Consider the following 22,463-nt stretch of genomic DNA (forward strand, 5'->3'; position numbering starts at 1 on the left):
TATTTTTTTTTTTTTTTTACTAAAAATATGGAAAGTTTGATACAATACCATGGATCTATTCATGTCTTGTCTCAGGTCTTGGTATCAGACATGCTAAAGTCCTAATGTGTGTACTGCAAAAGAAAAGTGACTGCATAATGTAAAGATGCACAATATGGGAAAAATCAAGCAAACTGCAGTTTTTATTTCTTCTTATGAGTATTGTGGGGTGGCAGGTGTGTATGTGACTGTGTCAAAACAAAGTGCAACAAATGTGGGACAAAGTCCAGCTATAAAACTAAAAAATGTATTTTTAAAAAATGCGCACAATACATATTATTTAAACTGATTATTTCATTAACTTGGGTGTGTTCCTGAGTTTTATTAATGATAACAGAGAAAAAAAACATTACAAGATTTTCATATGAGTACATTCTGGAATAGCTAGTAATGAAGTCATTTTTATGCAGCAGCCCTGACAGTTCACTTTGGATGTGCACTGCCTGAAGCTGCAGGCGATAATGAGGCTTTGGGGTCAGTGATGAAAGAATCAACAGAAAATGAAAAAAAAAAAAAAAGAAGCCGAAGAGGCGCAGGGTGTCCCAGCCTGAGCAAACCTGGGTCATTTCCAGTCTTTTCAGGCCTTTCTGATAATGGCCCTGCCAAATGAAAAGCCTAACACTCTCCACTCTGCCTTTATTGTGGGAGTACATTTCAGGATGGGAAGCTTCTGACCGTGACACATGGCCCCACAAAAGACCACAGCTCACTGAGAATACTGGCGCTGTTTCCACGCCTGTGGCTCATGCCCAAGACAAGCTTTAGTGATCACTTTTATTATCGCTGTCATTTTGTTTTTTGTGTGGATGCAGAGAAGCCCATGAGGACTCTCAGGCATTTGTGCTTTTCATCTCCTCCTCATTTTCTTGTTGCCTTTGTCCAAAAGAGAAAAGCGAAAAACAAAAAAACAGGAGAAGTGAAATCTCCACAATCAACTTCCAATCAACGCTCCTCTGCTTTCTTTTTCCATCTTTTCTTTTCATTCTTCCACTTTTCTGTCAGATCAGTGATTAAATCATTAATTAAAAATGTTTTCCCAGATAAAGATCTAACGTTTAATAAAGCCAACTTAAGTGTTTTAGAGGCATTACTTGTCCCCTCGTGTTTGGGAGCAGTCTGTGGCACACAAGGTATGTTTACTATGTTTAAAGATCTTTTAGAGTGCAGCTCTCTGTGTTTTGACCAGGCCACATGTCTCCTTCTGTCACCTAAAAGTACAGAAATTTTAAAACCTTCTAGTAAACAGGGTCCCAGCTTCTCCTGGGAAAAGTCACCACTGCCATAATCCTCGCAGCCCGGACCCTCCACACATCACACATCAGACTGCGGAGACAAAGCATGAAGGTGGTAAGGAGGAACTAAGGGGGGCGAGGCTGGGCAATGTGACTTCGATTGCTCTGTTGAGGGTGGGGCTCGGTGGCGAACCTTTGGCTGCTTTGGTGGGGGGTTTATGGGGGACAAAGAGGGATTGGGCCGGGGGGTAGATCTGAGCCCAGCATTGACCCGCTCCATCATCTCTTCAGTGAATTTCAGGTGTGGGGAGGAGGGAGAAAGGGAGGGGGAGGAGGGTGATGGGGGTGATGGCCTGTCAGGGGTTTGGGGGACTGGGGAAGATCCTGGTCCTGGTCGTTGGTGTTGTTGAGAGAGTTGGAGGCAAATAGGGACCCCTCTTCTTGCCTCAGATGTCTCTCCTTTCTGAGGCTCTTCCCGGGTGGGGGCAGATGGAGCTCCTCCTCAAGGTTTCTGCTGGGCTTTGTCTGTTCTTGGAGTACTGTTTGTTCTTTATGAGATAACTCCTCGATTTATCTCAGCCTTGGCTCCAAGCACAGATGGATGACGTATGGAATAAAACAAGTTGGAGGTGAACAGTTTCACCCCTGACTTGTTAAAATTAAATCCATTTGCTTTAAACAGATGCCTGTGTTCCCAAAAAATATTAAAGTTGTTGATAAAATGCACTGAGTGGTCAGCACATGCTGATATAAGCCATTTATTCAGTGTAAACAGCCTGCTGAATCTCTCGTCTCCTCCTCTGACCGGCGGTACAGGTCCACTGATGAATACAGCTGCATTCAGAGAGTTTACAGTGTTTAATAATCCAATAAAGTCCCGTTTCAGAACCTCCGATTGTTGTTTGGACACATCGTTTGACCCTGTATGCAGGACAATGTTTGTCACAGTTGGATATTCATCTGCAATTTGAAGAATTCTCTCCTTCAGGATGTTGACCATATCGTTAGGAAAGCAGAGGACTTTAGTGTTCTTACCGCACATGCTTTGTACATCCTTTACAGCAGAGTCACCCACAATCAGCGTTTCAGGCCTAGCCTTTAGCTTTCCCCGTGGATTTTCAGGCCTTACTTCGCTACTTTTAGATGGATGGTTGTCCGATATAGATCCAGGGTCCTTTGATAGTGGAGCAAATCTGTTCTGCAGTTTCACATTCAGTTGTTTTGAAGGTTTGTTGTTAACCTTCCTATTCACGGTTGTCCAGTCCTGTTTCCTCTCGTATACAGGGGTAGAAGAGCTTCTCTGTCTCGTAGGAAGTGAAGGCCAGTCGGTTTCAGAGATTTCAGCTCGCTGTGCCCTGCCTGTGGTACGTCCTCCCCCTTCCAGGAGACATGATTTATGTCTTGGTTTTGCACCAAGACAGTCCAAGGGGGGATTATCGCTTGAGGATTTATAATAGTGCACAAAGTCTACTTTCTTGGTCATGTTATCTGTGCTCCTTAGCTGTGTGCTAGCTTGCTCATCGCTATTGTTTTGAGTCAAAGGCAAGGTTGTTTCATTTCCACACAGTCCATTTACCTCCACGTTTACTTCTAAGCGATGAATTTTTGTCTCCAGTGCTGCAATCTTCTGCAGGAGGCTGTGGTAGTCATCTGTGGAGAGGGAAGGCATCTTGTTGCTAGTTAGCCTAGCGGTTAGCACCTTTCTAGGCTATCGAGGCTACTCGGTGCCCAGACGCTGTAATCAGGCTTCAGCTGTGTCTAGGCCACAGACACACGGAGCGCTGAGGATAAGGTAACTATAAAAATGTTGCTGTTTCTGTTAAGAACACTTTAGTCCTAATGATCTATAAGTGTCCAGAAGCTATCGCAGGTAAGCTCATATGGAAAAAGGGAAAAAATCAGCATAAAAATCGGTAAAAATCAATAAAAGAAGCAAAGCATTTAGAGAGCAAAGAGATGAAGCGTCCACACTCAGAAGTGGGAGACATGTCACTGCAGACATGTCAGTGCAATTAACAATAAACTTAGTGTATATGTACTCCTAAATCTGATGAAAGTGATAAAAAAATAGACAGCTCGCTCTCTTTATTCTGACATTTAACGAATTCAAAAGATATTTCAATATTTATTTATTTATCCAAAACAAAACAAGTTTACTCTAAATTGATGTTGTACAGTAAAAAAAATGTTCTTGTGTTTTCCATAAAGTGTATGTAAATATCTGGTTTAAACTGTGAATATACTGCTGTGTGTTGAAATTCCTCTTGTTTTGCATAGAAATATACTGAACAACACACAAAACATAATATATAAAAGAACATCTACCAGAGTTTTTTCTTTGAACGAAGCCCCTTATGTCCATTCTTGTATATCAGTGCATTACTGAAACCGATTTATTTAGCCGTGGAGGGTAACAACTGAAAATATGAAATAAACACACGTAAGCTAAGACTCTCTAAAGAAACAGCATTGTTGTTGTTCGGCTTTTCATTTCGCCATTTGTTGATTCACTCGAAGAGCAAGTAACGTAATATGGGTCAAGTGATCAGTTTGACATCAATCTTTTGTGATACACCGTCATATTTACATTATTTCTACAGTACGAATGATTTGCTTTGGTACCTGGTCGAACTTCTAGTGATGGGTCGTTCACGAACGAAATGGCTCTTAGGTCCATATGACAGAGAATATGCATGTTCTTTTTGTTTTCATATTTTAATTTACATTTAATTGTGTTGTGGTTTGCAGTGTTTTGTGTTGTTTCCCTTTAAATTTGTAAAAGGAAAAAGCTGAAAATTTAAATAGTTAAAAGTTGAAATGTGAATAGTTGATTTTTGTATTATATGATTTATTTATTACATTTTATGTGGAGTGAATAAATAAAAGTATATTTATGGACAAAGCACATACAAACTTCAAATCACGTACGAACTCTGAAGCACGTACAAACTCCAAAACACGTAAAAACACGTACAAACTCCAAAACACGTACAAACTCCGAAGCACGTAAAAACTCAAAACACGTACAAAAGACAACAGAAGTGCTCCAGGATGCTGGGCGCAGTGTTGAGCTTTTGTTACCTAGTGGCTACACAAGCCAGCAAGTACCAACAACCTGAAGAGCCGGTTCGGAGCTGAAAGAGCCGGCTCTTTTTAGTGAGCCGAACCGAAAGAGCCGGATCTCTAAAAAGAGCCGGAAATCCCATCACTACGAACTTCAGTTCTCCTCTGTCTACCTGGCTGCGCTTCTCCAACAGCGCACTCGCAGGCAGCCCCGCCCCCTCGCTCAGTCGCTTAGTGCCTGAGCTCGGATCATACCAATATTAGGTGGGATTTGCGCACAGTCGTAAATTCCCACAGTGCACTATGTGCTTTGAATATTGTGTGTAGTTTTTGTTTTATACAGTTGTCAGCCAGGCATCTAACTATGAAAAAATTACACTCCAAAAGACCCCGGGCTTCTGAAAAAATAACCCGGGCTTAAGCCCAGTAAGCCACCCCCCGCTCCGCCACTGGTCTGCAACTGTGTTGGTTACTGGAGCCTGAGCATTGCTGTTAAGTGCTGCCTCCTCATGCCATATGCTTTTCCCGGTGGGGCTGTTCTTATATTGTTCTCCTACCACAGAGAGTACATCTTAGATTTTTCAGTGGAGAATATCTGGTTTATTCTTCACTTCTATTCTTTTGGTATACCTCTTCAAGTAGCTAGCCAAGGTTTTGAGTCTTTCCTTGTCACTTTCTAAGAACTCAAGTACAGACAGCTTTTTGTACTTCTTAGGCACTCCTTTCTTCATCACACCTTTCTATACTTCCAATAGTTGGCTAACTTGCCTTGACTTTGGCCTATAGTCTCCTCCAATGGGGGTCCTGCTCCTTGTGGCTTTTGTTCATCTTACGGCTCAATTCTCGTCTGTGTTTCCTAGTTTTCCTCAACACCTGGCACAGACCTTGTTATACTGAGCAATGTCCAAGCCAGACATCTGACATCAGTTATATATCTCTCGCTCATACTGTAGTCTGAGGTAGGCGGGGGCAGGCCTAGGCTTGAGCCCTTACCAGATGCATCACTTATTTGGTATTCATACGAAGTACTACTATTTTGATTTGCTGCAATGAAATTTCCGCAAATTTTACATTTCAAGAAGGATCAGCCAGATGGCTCCCGGCCTCAGTCGGGTGATGGGTCTATGTGGCAGGGTGTGGACTACGATGCCGGTTAAGGGGAGGCGGGCGCACCTGAGCGGCATCCGCAATCACGCCCCGCCGGCTTTAAAATCTGTATTGGGTCCAAAGATTGTATTGTTGTTGGTGTGTATGTGTGGCTGCAAGCTGCAAAGCTGCAGCCAGTGTTGAAACAGATACTGAAAAGTATAAATGTTTTTACATCTAGTTTTTAGCATCACTCTGAGACAGTATGTTTCTAATTTTAGAGATATTGCACAAATGTAAGAAACCAGTACTACAGCCTATATGTATTTAATATGCACATTAAAGGACATATCCTGGTCAAAAACGGCTCAAAGATTCCTCAGTGTTACTGGAGTTCAAGATAATACCATCCAGAGTAAGCATCTTGTTAGATACCATATTTCTGAGATTTTTAGGGCCACGTACAATATATTTATTTCTAATAGAGATCATCCAGATCTGTATATCTTTTTTTCTATATTTTATATTTATATTTTACCACTGGAGTGGGTATGATGACCCGCACCCGAACACTCCGGGTCAGGGATGAGTTCCTGGCCCAAGTGGAGGAGTTCAAGTATCTCGGGGTTCTTGTTCACGAGTGATGGGAGAAGGGAGCTGGAGATTGACAGACGGATTGGTGCTGCGGCCACAGTGATGCGGACGCTGCACCGGTCCGTCGTGGTGAATGAAAAGCGTAAAAGTTGAGCGTAAAAAAAGTGAAGCTCTCAATTTACCGGTCGATCTACATCCCTATCCTCACCTATGGTCACAAGCTGTGGGTAGTGACGGAAAGAACGAGATCGCGGATACAAGCGGCAGGAAATGAGCTTCCTCCGAATGGTGGCTGGTCTCTCCCTTAGAGATAGGGTGAGAAGTTCAGCCATCCGGGAAGGACTCAGAGTAGAGCCGCTGCTCCTCCACATTGAAAGGAGCCAGTTGAGGTGGTTCGGGCATCTGACAAGGATGCCTCCTGGGTGAGGTGTTCCGGGCAGGTCCCACAGGGAGGAGGCCCCAGGGCAGAACCAGGACACACTGGAGAGATTATATCTCTCGGCTGGCCTGGGAACGCCTTGGTGTTCCCTCGGACAAGCTAAAGGAGGTGGCTGGGGAGAGGGAAGTCTGGGCTTCTCTGCTTAGGCTGATGCCCCTGCGACCCGGCCCCGGATTAAGCGGAAGAAGATTGATGGATTTTTTATTTCCTATATTGTTTCTTTTTGCTTTTTTGTGATGAGAGATAAAATAATTTCATTCTCATCACATAAAAAGAAAAGAGAAATCAAATGTATTCAGGAGTTGGAAGAAATCATCAAATCATTAGAAAAAGCGTATGTGTCCTCCCTGGAACAGGAAATGCTGAACAAAATTTATAAAACAAAACTAGAGTTAAATGAGATTATTTAAAAAAACAACTAAAGTCTTAGTACAAAGACTGCACTTGCAAAATCTTTAACATGGTAACGAACCCAGTCGATTTCTAGATAACAAGTTAAAAAAATAAAGAAAAAAGTCGTAACTGGGAACACAGTATATGACCCTGAAAGAATAAACAACACTTTCAGGGACTTCTCTTTCACATACGCCATAGATAAACCACTTCAATTTGATGTCTTATATGAATGTTATTTATTTTAACTATGATAATAATAACAACTGTACTGCATTAAAACATTCACAGCAGGTGGGCTATCCAATCTTTAAATGATGACGTTACTATGTTACTACGTTACTACTCTGCATTTATACCATCATGTGGTGGCCTTGCTGGATCCGCTGTCCACCCGCCGTGTGATCCTCCAGGATCCCCCCACCCAAGGGAAATACACCGCTCTCAAGGCACTGCTGCAGTGCTACTCCCACTCCAATGCAGAGCAGGCCGAGAAACTCCTCTTTCTCTTCGGTCTGGGTGATGGTACCGCTCTTGAGCTCATGGAGAGCATGCTGTCCTTGCTAGGAATGGATGACAGCAGAGCTGGCCTCACCAACTCCCTGCTGCTGGCCGCAAACGATTACCGCTCACTCGCAGAAGAAGTGGATTGCATTCTCCTGGCTACTAGGAGCTTCAGCATCCTGGCAACAGTTCCTGACTCACTGACGGCATCTCCTGCACCCCCACCGATTCTCTGGGGGGGGTGCACCATCTCCTCGATGGTGGCTGGGCCAGAGGTTGGTCTGTGCCTCACCTCTGGTGCCAGTACCCACATCTCAATTTTAAATCGCATGCAGACATTGAGGGTTGTTTGAAGGGGCTCGGGTGGTCTGTGTGTGCCTGTTTGTCTATGTGTCAGGTCTGGTTTTAGGCTCCACCTCTGTCAGAACATCTCAGTTCTGTGGGGGCCTATTTCCACCCACCACACTTTCTGCCAGTGGCTGGTGCCCCCACCTGCCAGTGCATTGGTGGTTCTTTGTGAGCGAGGCTGGGTGCTCGGGTGTGTAGTAGCTCACTCTCAGCAGCTGCTTGGTGGGGCCTGGCCTCTCTGGCTCTGTTGGGCCTCCGCTGGGGGTTTGGGGCCCTCAGGTCTCTGTTCTTGGGACCCTGTCTGCTCCGGTAGATCCTGCTCACTGCTGAGGCCCCCTGTGGCTTCTACACCGTGGCCACAGAGGAACCCTCATCCAGGGCTCTCCTCAGCTCTTTTCTAGGCAGGTGTCATGATTGCCCCTATGGTGGTCCTCCTGGGGCTCTCATGCTCTGGGGGGCCTCTGACTGTGCGGAGTCCAGGTCTCCTCCATGACTGAGTCATGTCTTGGGTGGCAGGGCAGTAGCAGTGTACAAAGGTGTACGAACAGGTATTTCAAATGCACACTATCTTGGTTGGCTGGTGCCTTTAAACATGTATCATTAATACTGTGTGCTGCTCAGTAACATTTAATATTTATTATTTACTGCTACTTGATGTTTTTTGCTTGTTCTTTTTTCAGTGGGTGGTGAAGAAGATTTTCAGTGTTTTTTCTCTCTCTCCTATCTCTCTTCTCTATTTTCTCTTAACTTTCCCAACTTCTTTTTTTCCATGCCCCAGTCTTGTCTGTTCTGATTCTAATGACTGAAATAAAAAAAATCTAATAAAAATCTAAAAAAAATATGACTATCATGTGGACCAGTATAGCAAAAGCCGTAATGGTCTAGAGCTTTATGTCTTAAAGACATTCCTGCAGTTTAACTGGTGTGTGTTATCTGGCTTCATGGATCGATGAAGTTGGGTGTCATCTGCATAGCAGTGGAAATGTATGCTATGCCTTCTGATAATACTGCCTAAGGGTAGCATCTCATGATCCAGTGTGTTTTGGCATTCTGGTGTATTCACTCTCACTCTAAATCTCACATGCCTGCACTCCTGATCGCCACAACGTACCTCCGCTCTGGACGAGGAAAGAAAAAGGTTGGACATTCTATTCTACTAGTTCCATCACTCAGTCACTGACATGGAGATCCACCCCTCCCTTTAGTCTTGCTTCTTCCTGTAGACCTCCTATACTTACCATAGCAATCTTACTCACCTTCAACCTAAGCTCTGTGAATAACACGTCTTCTCCTGCTGTTCAAGTGCCTCCTGTTCCTGCAAAGTTCTCTCTCCATCATGCTTTTCAATAAAAATTATTTTCAATTCAATTTTATTTATATAGCACCAAATCACAACAACAGTTGCTTCAAGGTGCTTTATATTGTACAGTAGATCATACAATAATAGATTCAGAGAAAACCCAACAATCATGCTTTGACCTTAGCGATTCCTGTATTAAATAAAGTTTTGTCTAAAATTGAATAGCTGTCAAGGTTACGGGTGCAGGACTCAAATGCAGGACTCACTCTGGTTGAAAGTCAAAAAGGTAGTTTATTTACACAAGTGAAATATATACATATATAGAATGCTGGCGGGAAAATGGGGTCCAGGGCAGCCAGGAAAAGGTCCAGGGTAGGGAAGGTCCAAACTCCTCTTCACACAGCCAGTGAATCACTATTATCCGCAATCCAATCCAGTCCAAGCTCACTCACACTCACGCTCATCCACTCAGTATCCACAAGCAAGGGAAACAGGCCAGGGTCCAGGGAAGTCATTCCACAAGGAGAGAAGCTGACGTTAACAAGGAGCACTAGGAAAACACGAGGAAATCACTAGGCGAGCTGTGTTACACTGACGGAGGCTTGCACAATGATCCAGCAAAGAGTCAGACTCCGCTGAGGCCTTAAGTACTGCAGGAGTACTCATCGGCGATGGATGGCAGGTGAGTAGAGCTGCACAGGTGAGTACTGAGGCGGGGACCAAAGCCAGAGTCCGCCCTGGCGATGAGGAGCGAAGGAAAAACAACAACAAACAACACTGAAGAAACCTGGGACCATGACAAAAGCTGTATATTGATTCTACTTTTGTGTCCAACATTTGCACACTAACCACTGACCTTGACAGTATAATGTAAACATGGTCCAAGCATAAAACTTTGTGGAACTCCATAATTAACCTTAGTTTGTGAAAAGGACTTTTTAGGTTTGTCAGCATCACTCTGGGACAGAATGTTTCTAATTGTACAGATGTTGTGCAAATGAAAGAATTGGCCAATAATTACCCGAGACAAATGGATCCAATGATGGCTGTTAAATACAGGGAGTGCAGAATTATTAGGCAAGTTGTATTTTTGAGGAATAATTTTATTATTGAACAACAACCATGTTCTCAATGAACCCAAAAAACTCATTAATATCAAAGCTGAATGTTTTTGGAAGTAGTTTTTAGTTTTTTTTTAGTTTGAGCTATTTTAGGGGGATATCTGTGTGTGCAGGTGACTATTACTGTGCATAATTATTAGGCAACTTAACAAAAAACAAATATATACCCATTTCAATTATTTATTTTTACCAGTGAAACCAATATAACATCTCCACATTCACAAATATACATTTCTGACATTCAAAAACAAAACAAAAACAAATCAGCGACCAATATAGCCACCTTTCTTTGCAAGGACACTCAAAAGCCTGCCATCCATGGATTCTGTCAGTGTTTTGATCTGTTCACCATCAACATTGCGTGCAGCAGCAACCACAGCCTCCCAGACACTGTTCAGAGAGGTGTACTGTTTTCCCTCCTTGTAAATCTCACATTTGATGATGGACCACAGGTTCTCAATGGGGTTCAGATCAGGTGAACAAGGTGGCCATGTCATTAGTTTTTCTTCTTTTATACCCTTTCTTGCCAGCCACGCTGTGGAGTACTTGGACGCGTGTGATGGAGCATTGTCCTGCATGAAAATCATGTTTTTCTTGAAGGATGCAGACTTCTTCCTGTACCACTGCTTGAAGAAGGTGTCTTCCAGAAACTGGCAGTAGGACTGGGAGTTGAGCTTGACTCCATCCTCAACCCGAAAAGGCCCCACAAGCTCATCTTTGATGATACCAGCCCAAACCAGTACTCCACCTCCACCTTGCTGGCGTCTGAGTCGGACTGGAGCTCTCTGCCCTTTACCAATCCAGCCACGGGCCCATCCATCTGGCCCATCAAGACTCACTCTCATTTCATCAGTCCATAAAACCTTAGAAAAACCAGTCTTGAGATATTTCTTGGCCCAGTCTTGACGTTTCAGCTTGTGTGTCTTGTTCAGTGGTGGTCGTCTTTCAGCCTTTCTTACCTTGGCCATGTCTCTGAGTATTGCACACCTTGTGCTTTTGGGCACTCCAGTGATGTTGCAGCTCTGAAATATGGCCAAACTGGTGGCAAGTGGCATCTTGGCAGCTGCACGCTTGACTTTTCTCAGTTCATGGGCAGTTATTTTGCGCCTTGGTTTTTCCACACGCTTCTTGTGACCCTGTTGACTATTTTGAATGAAACGCTTGATTGTTCGATGATCACGCTTCAGAAGCTTTGCAATTTTGAGACTGCTGCATCCCTCTGCAAGATATCTCACTATTTTTGACTTTTCTGAGCCTGTCAAGTCCTTCTTTTGACCCATTTTGCCAAAGGAAAGGACGTTGCCTAATAATTATGCACACCTGATATAGGGTGTTGATGTCATTAGACCACACCCCTTCTCATTACAGAGATGCACATCACCTAATATGCTTAATTGGTAGTAGGCTTTCGAGCCTATACAGCTTGGAGTAAGACAACATGCATGAAGAGGATGATGTGGACAAAATACTCATTTGCCTAATAATTCTGCACTCCCTGTAATGGTTTAAGTACTGCTAGCCTAGTCCCAGCCAAGTCCTGTGGCATGGAGCCGATTAATAGAGATAGTTTGATCATATATAAAAGTGAAGCATTAATTATGGTAGGATTTCTTTGAGAAGTCTTGAGGTGGGGTGTAAAAGACACTTTGATGGTTTGGAGGAAGTAATTACTGAAATTAACTCAAAAAGATCAATGAGCACACACAGTTGATTTTCATTTATTATGCTTTTTCGTTTAGCAGCAGGACAAAAAATTACTTTGACAAGAAACCCTTCTTCATATAACGTAGTCTTCAGTTCAGCTATTCTCTTTAGAATATAACACACTTTAAAATAAATATCATAAAATACTATTTTATTATTATTATTTTTACAATTCTCCTGAGATTGAAATCAAGTTTAGAAACAAACTAAAGAAAGGAAGGTTTCAACTTGTTCTCAGGACTCAGGACCAGAGATGCAGAGGTAAATAAGAAATGTATTGTATTTACTTATTTATTTTTGTTGTGGGTGGTGGGGGTTCTTTCATAGGACGTTAGAGCTGTGTGTCCTAGCAGATTAGGTTTTGTACACACAAATATTTAAATGCAAATCTTTAAAAAAAATGTATGGAACCACTGAGAACCCAGATTTCGAAAGTTTTTGTGACTGACAGAGAAAAAAATGCTGTAATAATGAAGTAAAATGCAACAAGGTACAATGGCTAAATTTAGTAAGTAAGGAAAAAATGAAAGCATCAGACATGATATAGAAACTGTACCCTTGCTTACATTAATTCATGAAACAGAAATTTCATATTTTAGCTACATTATATCCTTTTCTGTGGGTTTTCTTCAAGACATTATCTCGTTGCATTCTGTTTTTTCTTTTCTTTTTTTTTTTCTGTTTTTTTTTTACAAGGATCTCTTATTAGGAATAGGAAACACCAGCCATGCTATCACTCCACTTCATATAATCATATAAACGTTTTAGATATAAAAATCTGGGCTTTTCTGTAGAATATGTTGTTAAAATTGGGGAATAATTTTGATATAAACCAGGTTAGCTTTCAGTTTTCAGCTTTGATTCAGTGGGATCAACATTCAGCTGACATGAACAGCAACAGAATTACAGTCATTTTTAACTACATTTTTTCTTCATCCGTTTTATCAATATTAATAACACTGTAATCACCCATTTATTTGCTTAAATCTGTAGAGTTGGTGAAATAAAGTATTTTATTAATACGGAAAATGTCCGAAATACTTCCTTACTGCACAGGAAAACTGGGTGCACACATCTACAGATGGTATAGTAGGAAGTTATCTTAAAATAACAATTTCACGACTAAAACTCCCAAGAAACTTTTGAGAAGATTCTTTCATTTGTGTCTCTATCAGAGGAATCAGCTGCTCTCTAAGGGAAGGTAGCACTTTGTGAAAGTTTACATACCTTTAAGGGTAGAATTTACAGCTTTAAAGTTGGTTAATTGGTTGATTGCAATGCCCATTTTTAAAAGATGTTCGTTGGTCTGTTTTTTCATTGCAGAATTGGACCCCAGAATGCTCTTTGATAGACCCTCTGTTTTTAAGGCATGTTCAATTGAGGAAAAAATACCTCTAGGATAGGTATTTATGAGTGACCCTTATAAGTTGCTGTGGGTGGGTAAACTAAACTCTGGAAATAATTACAAACTATGTCCCTCTATTGTTCTTGCTGTTTTGGCCTCCTAGAGCCTTTCACAAAGAGTGTTCTTAATAATTTATATTGTTTTGGTGCACCTCATCTCACAATGAAAAGAACCTGCAAGTCGATCCTAGAAGTACGTTCCTGGAAACAGGCTGGTTGAAGCATGAATATCCAGCGTGAATTTGAAACAGCAGCTTTTTGGGAGGGCTAACTATCTTGCAAAATCAAACACGGCTTCAGCCAATATTAAATATGCAGAAAATCTTAAGGAAGATTTTGTTCCTTGGAACATTCCCAGAGTTCAGGTACTAAGGCGGTGAGCAAAACGATGTTATTACTGATATAAATACCCACCAAATCTATAAAAATGTAATTAAAGTCACAAATTTAAGCAACTACAAACTCTGAAACCTGCTGGAGTACAGAGAAGAACAGTTTTGGACAATCGCCTTTTGTCATGAAATCAGTGTCACATTTGGATCACATGATTATGAGCGAGAAAACAGCATTCATGGTGACAAATGTCTGATATGCTATGAATAAAGGGAGTGAAAAATAAGCTAATAAGTTAACCTTTACAGATTTGGACACTGAAATAGTCTCTAAATTCTTTCTTTCTTAAACTATGAATTTTGATTGTTAGGTTTTATTTTTTGGTGGATGTGTTTTTAATGAAACACTAGTCAAATGTGTTTGGACGAACAATGTGAATTTATGGAAGAAACATGTTTAAATACGATGCCTTACTGTATTATTTTGTTTGCAATTGGTCTGCCCCCCCCCCCCCCCCCCCAAAAAAAAAACCCCAACAAAAACCAACAAAAACAAAAACAAAAGCTACTGGTTTCATCAAAAGCGGTGCCTGAAACAATTAGGCAACGCAATTTTTTAGGCAATGCAGGAGTAAAAAGTGCACCTGTTTGAGACTATTTCCTGTGGTGGAAATACACCAAACACATACTTGGTTCCTTGGTATTTATACTTTGAGGGAATTAGCTGATATTAAGAAAAATATAGATGTAACTAGATTTACTTTTTACTATTAAATCTTATTGAACATGAGTCTGCACTGTTTCACTGCTGTCACTTGTCTAGTCTAGTAATCTCACATCCTGAGTTCTGGCTGAAAAATAATACTGATGACTAATGATGGAATAATTATCCATCATTATAACAAAACAAGTGACTAGTAATTCGAGGATATGAAAGTTAAGTTTCCCCTCAGAGTAACCTCAGACCAGCAAGCTAAGAGAGACATGGAGCATGTCAGGACCAGGTATCAAGGGGCCACTATGGGGCTTTAAAGGGGTTAGGAGTCCCCCACACACACTTTCTTTCTTTCTTTCTTTCTTCCTTGACGTTCAAGTTCATAGTCATGGTTTGTGTTGGAGTGTTCAAGGAGAGAGTTTTCCTTTTTTGTTTTTCCTGGATCACAAATGAAAACGCAAATAACATTTTTGTGACTGGATGTTTAAAAAATGACTCTGTCAGGTATGCTAAGTGTAAAAGGGGTATTTAGGGAAATTTAATCATGTGTGACAAAATCCTATTTAAATTCAAAGATTTTGTGCAAAAATGTACTTCCTGTCTGTTGTTGTGGTCGTAGACACAACAACAGGTCATAGAAGGGATTGTTTACTGATCAGTAGGTAAGTGGCTCAATCCTTGGCTCCTCCAGTAATTTAATCAAAGTATCCTTGACCAAGAAACTGAACTCCTCATGTTGCTCCTGATGCATCCATTGGAGTGTGACTGTGTGTAAATGTTAAACAAAGTGCTGCATGAATGTGTGTGTAATTTGGTGAATGAGACTTGTAGCAGAAAGCATTTTGAGTGCTCAACCAGCTCAGGCGCACTCTCACTACTGGTAATGCGCTATTTCCTTGAGTTAAGTGAGCAAGACAGAATAAACATTTTCCGCTCTTCCATCACACGGGCACAGATTTTGTACCAGGAAGCTGTCAGGTTAAAGACAATTTAAATAGATCTGCATACACAAATTCAGCTCTTTTACATTTTACACGTACTAACAACATGCATCAGTGTGTTGTTTCACCTGGCATTACTGCCTACTTCTCTTCAGTTAACCAAAGTTCAACCCAGTACATAAGTAAACAACATGATTGGCTATCATGTGTGGCAATCAAAAGAATTCTGTTGTTAAAGATTTAATGGGACACTAACAAATGTTATAATTAAAAGTTGTTGGGTTTTTTCCATGGCTATCCCTCCTCAGACTGCAAAAACAATTATAGATAATATTGATTATTTTGTGAATATGTCACAGTGATGCCATCAGAAGGAGGGATAATCTCATTTTAGACTTTTGCCTTATTATTTATTTATTTAGTCATTGATTTATTTTGCCTCTTTGTTGGGATATTTAACGAAGAATTTGTGAGCAGAAGTGAGTCCAGATTCAGGAATAGTTGGAATGATTTTTGGATGGACAGCATTGTGCGTTGCAACATATCTTCACAAATACACATAAAATTGAAATAAGAAAAACTGAGAGAAATCATCTTGATGTAATCTAAAAATGATTAGAAACTTATGCAGATCCAGGAAATCCTCTGGATAACATAACTCAGTTTAGGCATGTTGTGGGTGGAGGTATGCAGACGCATTGATCTTTTAAGTCACTGGGTTTTGTGAAAAAGTTGTGCTATTTAGCAATTTTACGCAAAATGAAACTGCTCTTAATCACATGACACTAGGCCAACTGTTACAGGGGAATCTGTAGCCATTATATGCCAGGATATGATTGTAATAGAAAAATACTACATAAATTAAATTTGAATGTGATCCAGTTGTTGTTGTTTTTAGCCTTCAGTTAAAGATGGCAAAGTCTTCTTGTTAAATTTGTTAGAACACCTGTAACCTTGAATAAAATCATGTCTGAAATGCCTGGCTTTAGTTTTACAACTTTATCATCTGTTGTTATGATTTCTCTGGTGGGGGTGGGGGAGGGGGATTTTGGAAGACATCTATGATGATTTCTACAAATCATAAGTAACTCCTCCCCATATCACATCATTAAATCATGTAGAATTACAAGAAACAACACACAGGACATGATGTCAGTTAAAAACTTTGATCATAGTCAGAAACACATAAAGAACATAGTCATAGTCACAGTTTTAAGGATTCAGGGAGCTTCATTGCTGCTTGTGAGAGAAATCATATGATTGAGTTATATATTTTTTTAAATAATAATTTAAGGTTACAAAAGAACCCTCAAATTATTTAACTTCTTCAGTAAATGAGCCAATTAGTTAATATTGGTAAGGAAATTATTTAAAGACATTTACTCTTAAGCATCTGTAATTTGAGAACAGAAGGAGCAAAAACCATGATAAAAATGTATTTTAGTTACTTTCCAGTCTCACTTACTGATAAACTGGTGCATTAATTTGGATGAAAAAAGTGCACAAATTCTAAACACATGCATATGGCTGATTTATGAAAAACCTTCCCCTTACCACCTACAGGGCTTCTTAAGTCTAAGGACCAAAGTGTAGCTTATTTTACATGTAGCTTGGCTGAAATGTAATTGTTGACTATGCATTTTGGTGTGCTGGGGCTTCAGAGTCAGTGTTCAGGTTTTTACATCTGTGGGGGAGACTGTGCGCCGGCTGGGTCATGTAGCTTTCTGACGTGTTTCTTCAGGTCAAAGTTCCTGCAGAAGCCCTTGCCACAGGTTGGGCAGGTGAAGGGTTTCTTATCGTTGTGGGTGTGCATGTGGAAGGTGAGGTTGTACACCTGATGAAATGCCTTGCTGCAGATGGAGCACTTGAACTGCTTCTCGCCACTGTGTGTCAGCTTGTGGTTTTTGTAGTTTCCTGTGTTGAGGCAAAAGGGTGAAACTTAACAAGACATCAAGACATGGAATCTCCTTACAATTCCAAAGAATTTCCAAGAGTATATTTGCTCAGTGGTATCAGCATCACATAATCTGACTGTGAGGAAGTGAAATGGGACCAAAACAACAACAAAAAAAAAAACACAAAAAACAAGCAATTATACTTTACAGTACAAAAGTTATTAAATTGGTAATTGATGGTTAAAATGGTTTTACTTTTTAAACTAATTAACATTACATTTAGGTTAAAATGAAATAATAATTAATAATGTTCATATATTGATTCATAATTTGTTTTTAATGATCCTCTACAGAAATTGGATCGATGGTTATGGTAAAAATTGCAACTTATTACATAAACTAATTGCATAAGTAAAAATAAATTATAACATACTGATGTAAATCAGTCACTCGTACACATATTTTAAGAATTTGTGCACTTTGTTCAATTATTAGTAAATATTATTATTGATGTTATTATTAGTATTTCAATTTTTATCACCAGCAGAAGGGAATAACTACTAACATTTTATCAATTATCAGGATACCTTTTATCAGTGATGAATACATTACTGTATGAGTCCATAGCATGTGGGAAAAAAGCCCAGCAAATATTTTTCCTTATAATATTTATTTTTAATTTATTTATTTATGTTGCTTATTTTGTTTTGTTTTGTTGTTCTGAGAATTAGAAATCATGCCACATATATGTGTTTTTCGTTTGTGAAAAATACAGTTTTACTCACATTAACAACTAAAATAAGGATCACATGTTCACATTTGAGAAGCAAAATCCATCCAGTATTTGGCATTATTGCTGAAACCCTACTGAATTCTGTGATATTTAAAATAACCAAAAAAGAAACATATGTTTTCCTCCTGTTAATATGAACCAGAGGAGTGTTTTCAGAGCAATTCATCACCACAATCACCGGCATTACCTTAATATTAAATAAAACCTGAAATAAAATACAAGTATTACCGCATTTCTAACAACATAAAAAAAGGAAAATGTACACTTAAAAAATGACTTTTTGCTCTCAGTGAACACAAAGCAACACTGAAAATAATAAAATACTGAACTGTAAAAAAAAAATCAAAGGTTTCTTTATTTAAAGAATTAATCACTGGCTGGTATAAACTAAATGTATACAAATTAAGTAAATTTTATTTGACCATATTCCATTTAACATTTTACACAGTACCTATGTAACAACATTTTATTTAAATGAAAATCTAATTTACATGTACTCAAATTACTTAAAGCATTTAGTCGTAAAAGTTTTCTGTGTGTTTCATGAGGCGATGTATTGGATGTATTAGAGCTGATGTATTAGTAGATGTAAAGCAGTAGCAATACAACAGTTTGAAGGGAATACATCAGTGCAGCACAGTAAAACTGTAAGCATGTAGACAAATATAATGTCACAACTAAGAATGTGCGTTTCTATAGAAGATTTTTCACCACTTCATAACAGCTCAGGATGAATCCAGGGAGCGATTCCTCTTCAGATTTAACTGTTTGTTTTAGCCGTCATAGCAGACTAACCTTTTCTAAAATTACAAGTCCGGCTAATTTCAAGAAAGTAAACTTTGGTAATTGTTATGAATACATAAATACAACACAATCATCAACTACCACTCTAATGGGCTTTGGGCGACTGCTATGTGTCTGGCAGAGATGCCCCACATGGTTTGAAGGTTTGAAATAGCACCAAATATTTGGCCTTACAACATGTAACAGCTCTGCTACAGGCAGTTACAATGAAACATTTATGTTTCCATAACATATTTTAACAAAACAAACAAACAAAAAAGAAGAAAACAAAATAGTGCTGCTGGACAAGCATCTGTATTATTTTTGTGTCTGTTAAACTCGCATGTCTTGAATATGCTGAATTATGTTCGATTTACATTAATATATAATAATTATATATAATAAACAGTGTGGAGTCTGTAGCGAACTGTCTTCACGGGAACTTTAAACGGATTTAGCCTCAGACCCGCTGTATTTGTCCATCGCACCCACTTCTGTTACATATCATCACCTTTTGTTTTTGTTGTTTTTTCCCTCTTTATGCCAATGAATTTATCGTGTTTTCGCTCTGTGTTGTTTGACCTGTAAGTTCAGTCCAGCTGTATAGTGAGGATGTGGCTCTTCTCTCGGGATCTTTTGCTTTTTAGGATTTAACACCGCTCTAAAATGTAACGGATTCTTGGAATAAAATTTCTAATCAAGATGTTTTGGTTGATATATTAAATCTAATCCTTGAAAAAGGAGAAAAAACAAATAAGAAAATACTGATCCATTTTCTTTTTTTTTTTTTACCGTCTCACCTTTTTGGTGAAATCCCTTCCCACAGAACTCGCACACGAATGGTTTGTATCCTGCATGGATGCGTGTGTGCGTGTTGAGGGTTGAACTCCTGTTAAAGGCTTTTCCGCACTGGTTACACTTGTGAGGCTTTTCCTGTAAAAAAAATTACAGGGGGGAAATAAGTAACTCAGTGGAAAATGTGCCATAAATAAAAAATAGCACCAAAAAATACAAAATAATCTTGCAGAGATGCACAAGGACCTTATACTTTCACAGATAATGTATATAATGTGTAGAATCAAATTCATTAATATAACAGCGCATAAAGATGAATACTTTTTATGCTTAATTTATATTTTAAGCGAAACAAACATAATTAGCGCGTAATTAATTTCCTCTGTGAAAGTGACACCTCACAGGGGTAAATAAAACAGAAATCGATTTTTGAGTCTAAACCTGCAATCCGAACGCCACGCTGAAGCCACGCCCACCAAACGCATATTAAATCATATCAATCATCATGACTGAAAACAATCGAACTGGTAGTTACTTAAATAAATTAATGATCGTACTTCAGTGTGATTAAATGTCTGCGTACGATTCAGAGGTGAAACATATTAAAGAAAAATAAATCAATAAACAGAATAATAAAGAGTGACCGACTTTATCGCGACCTTTGGTTGACATTTAAACGGTAAATAAAACAGAGAATATAACATTTTAAAACTTACAGAGATCAGCGAAATGATAATCAAACATAACATTTAAAACCATCATTAAAAAACAAAACAAAAAACGTTAAAAAAAAAAAAACCCGAGATGAATGACTGAACTCATCCTACCTGAGTGTGGATGATTTTGTGCCGGCACAGCGTGCTGGCCTGTCGGAATCCCTTCCCGCAAACTTTGCACACGAATGGTCGAGCGCCTGTGTGTACGGGCATGTGGCGGGTCAGGTTGTAGTGCGCGTTAAAGACCTGAACAGGAGGGGGGGGAAACCCGAGACAAAACAAATAAATAAACAAAAAGCAACACCTTGTCAACAAGAAAAATATAATCATTATTATTTTAATAATAATAATAAAATAATAAAATGTCAGCCGACTACATTGCTCAGTTAAAGGTTAATTATGTGGAAAAAAAGAAGAAGAATGGGTGCCTGTAATTATTAGATTAAGTCTAATTATGTGTAATCTGTTGGGGGGTAATTTATTGGACTTGGAATACACGGAATGGGTTCATTGTAACACAATAACAAATCTCTAAAGATGCGCAGCATGAGCCAAAATTTAAATTCCTAAACAACCCACCAAGTAGGCATTACGGTAATTTGGTCCTTTTAAAATGAGTTTTAGAGAAATTATAAATGTTAAATTCGATAAATTCCATCTGTTATTTCAAATAACCACAGCAAACCTCCGTTTTTTCCTTTATTTATGTACTCTGCGCTTCCATTCCGGGACTCCGTTTATTAATTTTGCGAACTAAATGCCGGGTCTGCACACTCTAAAAATTCTATTCGACATATGTATGCATTTTTATTTTAATGCATACATATGTCGAATACTTTTTTAGTCAGAGTTATTTTTTTTAAGGTTGTTTAGATCGTATAGAGTGACCGAGTGTATCGGACACTATATTATTTATCTAACCCTAAACACATCCATTAAACAAAACTTAACCTTATGTAAAAGGATCGAGTATTTGTAAGTTAAACACTAATAACTAATCAAATCCAACATTTAACTTACACTAGATTACTTGTTTAAAATATCTTCAAAACCTCCGAATTTTTTCATAAAAAAAAAAGAGGCTGAGAGATAACTAACATCAATTCTGAAAATAAATCCATTTTCAGTTTCCTTCTGTGGATAAAGAGTAAATAAATTCAATAATCCGCGCTGACGCTCACCTTACCGCAGACCTCACAGGTAAAAACTTTGGGCTTGCTACCGGGACAGGAGCCGCTGAGCCTGGCGCTTGCCGCTGCAGCTGTCGCGGAGCCCTTGAAAATCTTGTCACTCAGGATCTGGTCCCTCTGCTTTATGTAGTGAATCTGGTTCGGAGATAGATCCTTGAAGGCCTGCACGCCGGAACCCGCGTACCGCTCCGCGGCCTGTTGCATGCCGGTCTTGCTCTTCTCTGCCATGAAGGCTTTATGTCGGGCAGTGAACAGGTACGAGGCCATAGGGTGCAGGTTCACCAGGCCAGCCGGCGGTGGACACGCTCCGGAATCCCCGCTGCAATTCAGGTAGCAAACAGTGCCCATCGTGGGAAAAGAGGACTGGTTTACCACCCTGGGTCTGAAGAGTTTGTACTGCCCGGTGGTTTGGCTGACAGCAGTGTCTTCTTGTTGATTTTTATAGTTTAGCCCAAACCCCAAAAATTCTGCGGGAGCCGGGAGAGAAGACGCGTCTAAGTGGCCCGGATCCAGCCCTGTGATACTGAGCCGGTGTCCCGGCTCATAGCCGAGCGGTACCAGCGGGATCATGCAATGCAGCGAGGACGGATATGCTTCGGGTTTCCCCACTGGAGCGGACTGAAACCAGTTGGGGAGCGGTATTGACTTGGGCTCGGGTGTCCTGGCCATAATCCGGTCGATGGAGAAAGCGAGAGGCTTGCTGCTGCCGCCGGAGGTGAGCATTTCTGAGCCCGCAGGTTGGCTCCCTGAAGCCGTGGGGGAGCCAAGGATCCCTGCTGGGCGGCGGAGAGGACCGTCCATCACCTCCGCATCAACCGGGTTGCGACAACAACAACTAAAGCTGCTGGAAAGAAGATGAGATCGGCGCTGCTCCTCACCGGCACGCAGAAAAGGACATCATCCGCCAGGGATCCCCCAACCCCACCCCCACCAAAACACAGGCCCTGCTTTCCTGGTTGTTGACAACAATCAGGGCGCCCGAGGCTCGTTCGATATCGATGGGGCAAGAGCCGAGACCTTGCCGATCGTTACCGTCCAAGAAGGAGAGTGGAAAAGTAGATAATTTGCTCAATTCT

At 40.2% G+C, this 22,463-nt stretch overlaps 1 protein-coding gene across 1 annotated transcript; it reads right to left on the reverse strand.

Annotated features, from left to right (window-relative positions):
* Positions 1-16,719: 16,719 nt before the first annotated feature.
* On the reverse strand, positions 16,720-22,261 carry fezf1 (FEZ family zinc finger 1). Its single transcript, XM_085465176.1, has 4 exons — positions 21,379-22,261; positions 20,309-20,443; positions 19,487-19,619; positions 16,720-17,129 (listed from the first exon to the last, which is right to left on the reverse strand). The coding sequence occupies exons 1-4, from the start codon at positions 22,186-22,188 to the stop codon at positions 16,894-16,896; spliced, it is 1,314 nt and encodes a 437-aa protein (XP_085321302.1). The 5' UTR covers positions 22,189-22,261; the 3' UTR covers positions 16,720-16,893.
* Positions 22,262-22,463: the final 202 nt, after the last annotated feature.

This window comes from Copadichromis virginalis, linkage group LG7, assembly GCF_057382275.1.
Source record: "Copadichromis virginalis isolate Kocher_CV1m ecotype Utaka linkage group LG7, C_Virginalis_male_GT1.1, whole genome shotgun sequence".
In the NCBI taxonomy this organism is placed as follows: domain Eukaryota; kingdom Metazoa; phylum Chordata; class Actinopteri; order Cichliformes; family Cichlidae; genus Copadichromis; species Copadichromis virginalis.

Coding starts and splice junctions, on each gene's coding strand:
- fezf1 (XM_085465176.1), bottom strand. CDS start 22,188: ATGGACGGTCCTCTCCGCCGCCCAGCAGGGATCCTTGGCTCCCCCACG. Junction 20,444..21,378: donor CCTGTGAGGTCTGCGGTAAG/GTGAGCGTCAGC, acceptor CCTCCTGTTCAG/GTCTTTAACGCGCACTACAA. Junction 17,130..19,486: donor GAAGGGATTTCACCAAAAAG/GTGAGACGGTAA, acceptor GCCTCAACACAG/GAAACTACAAAAACCACAAG.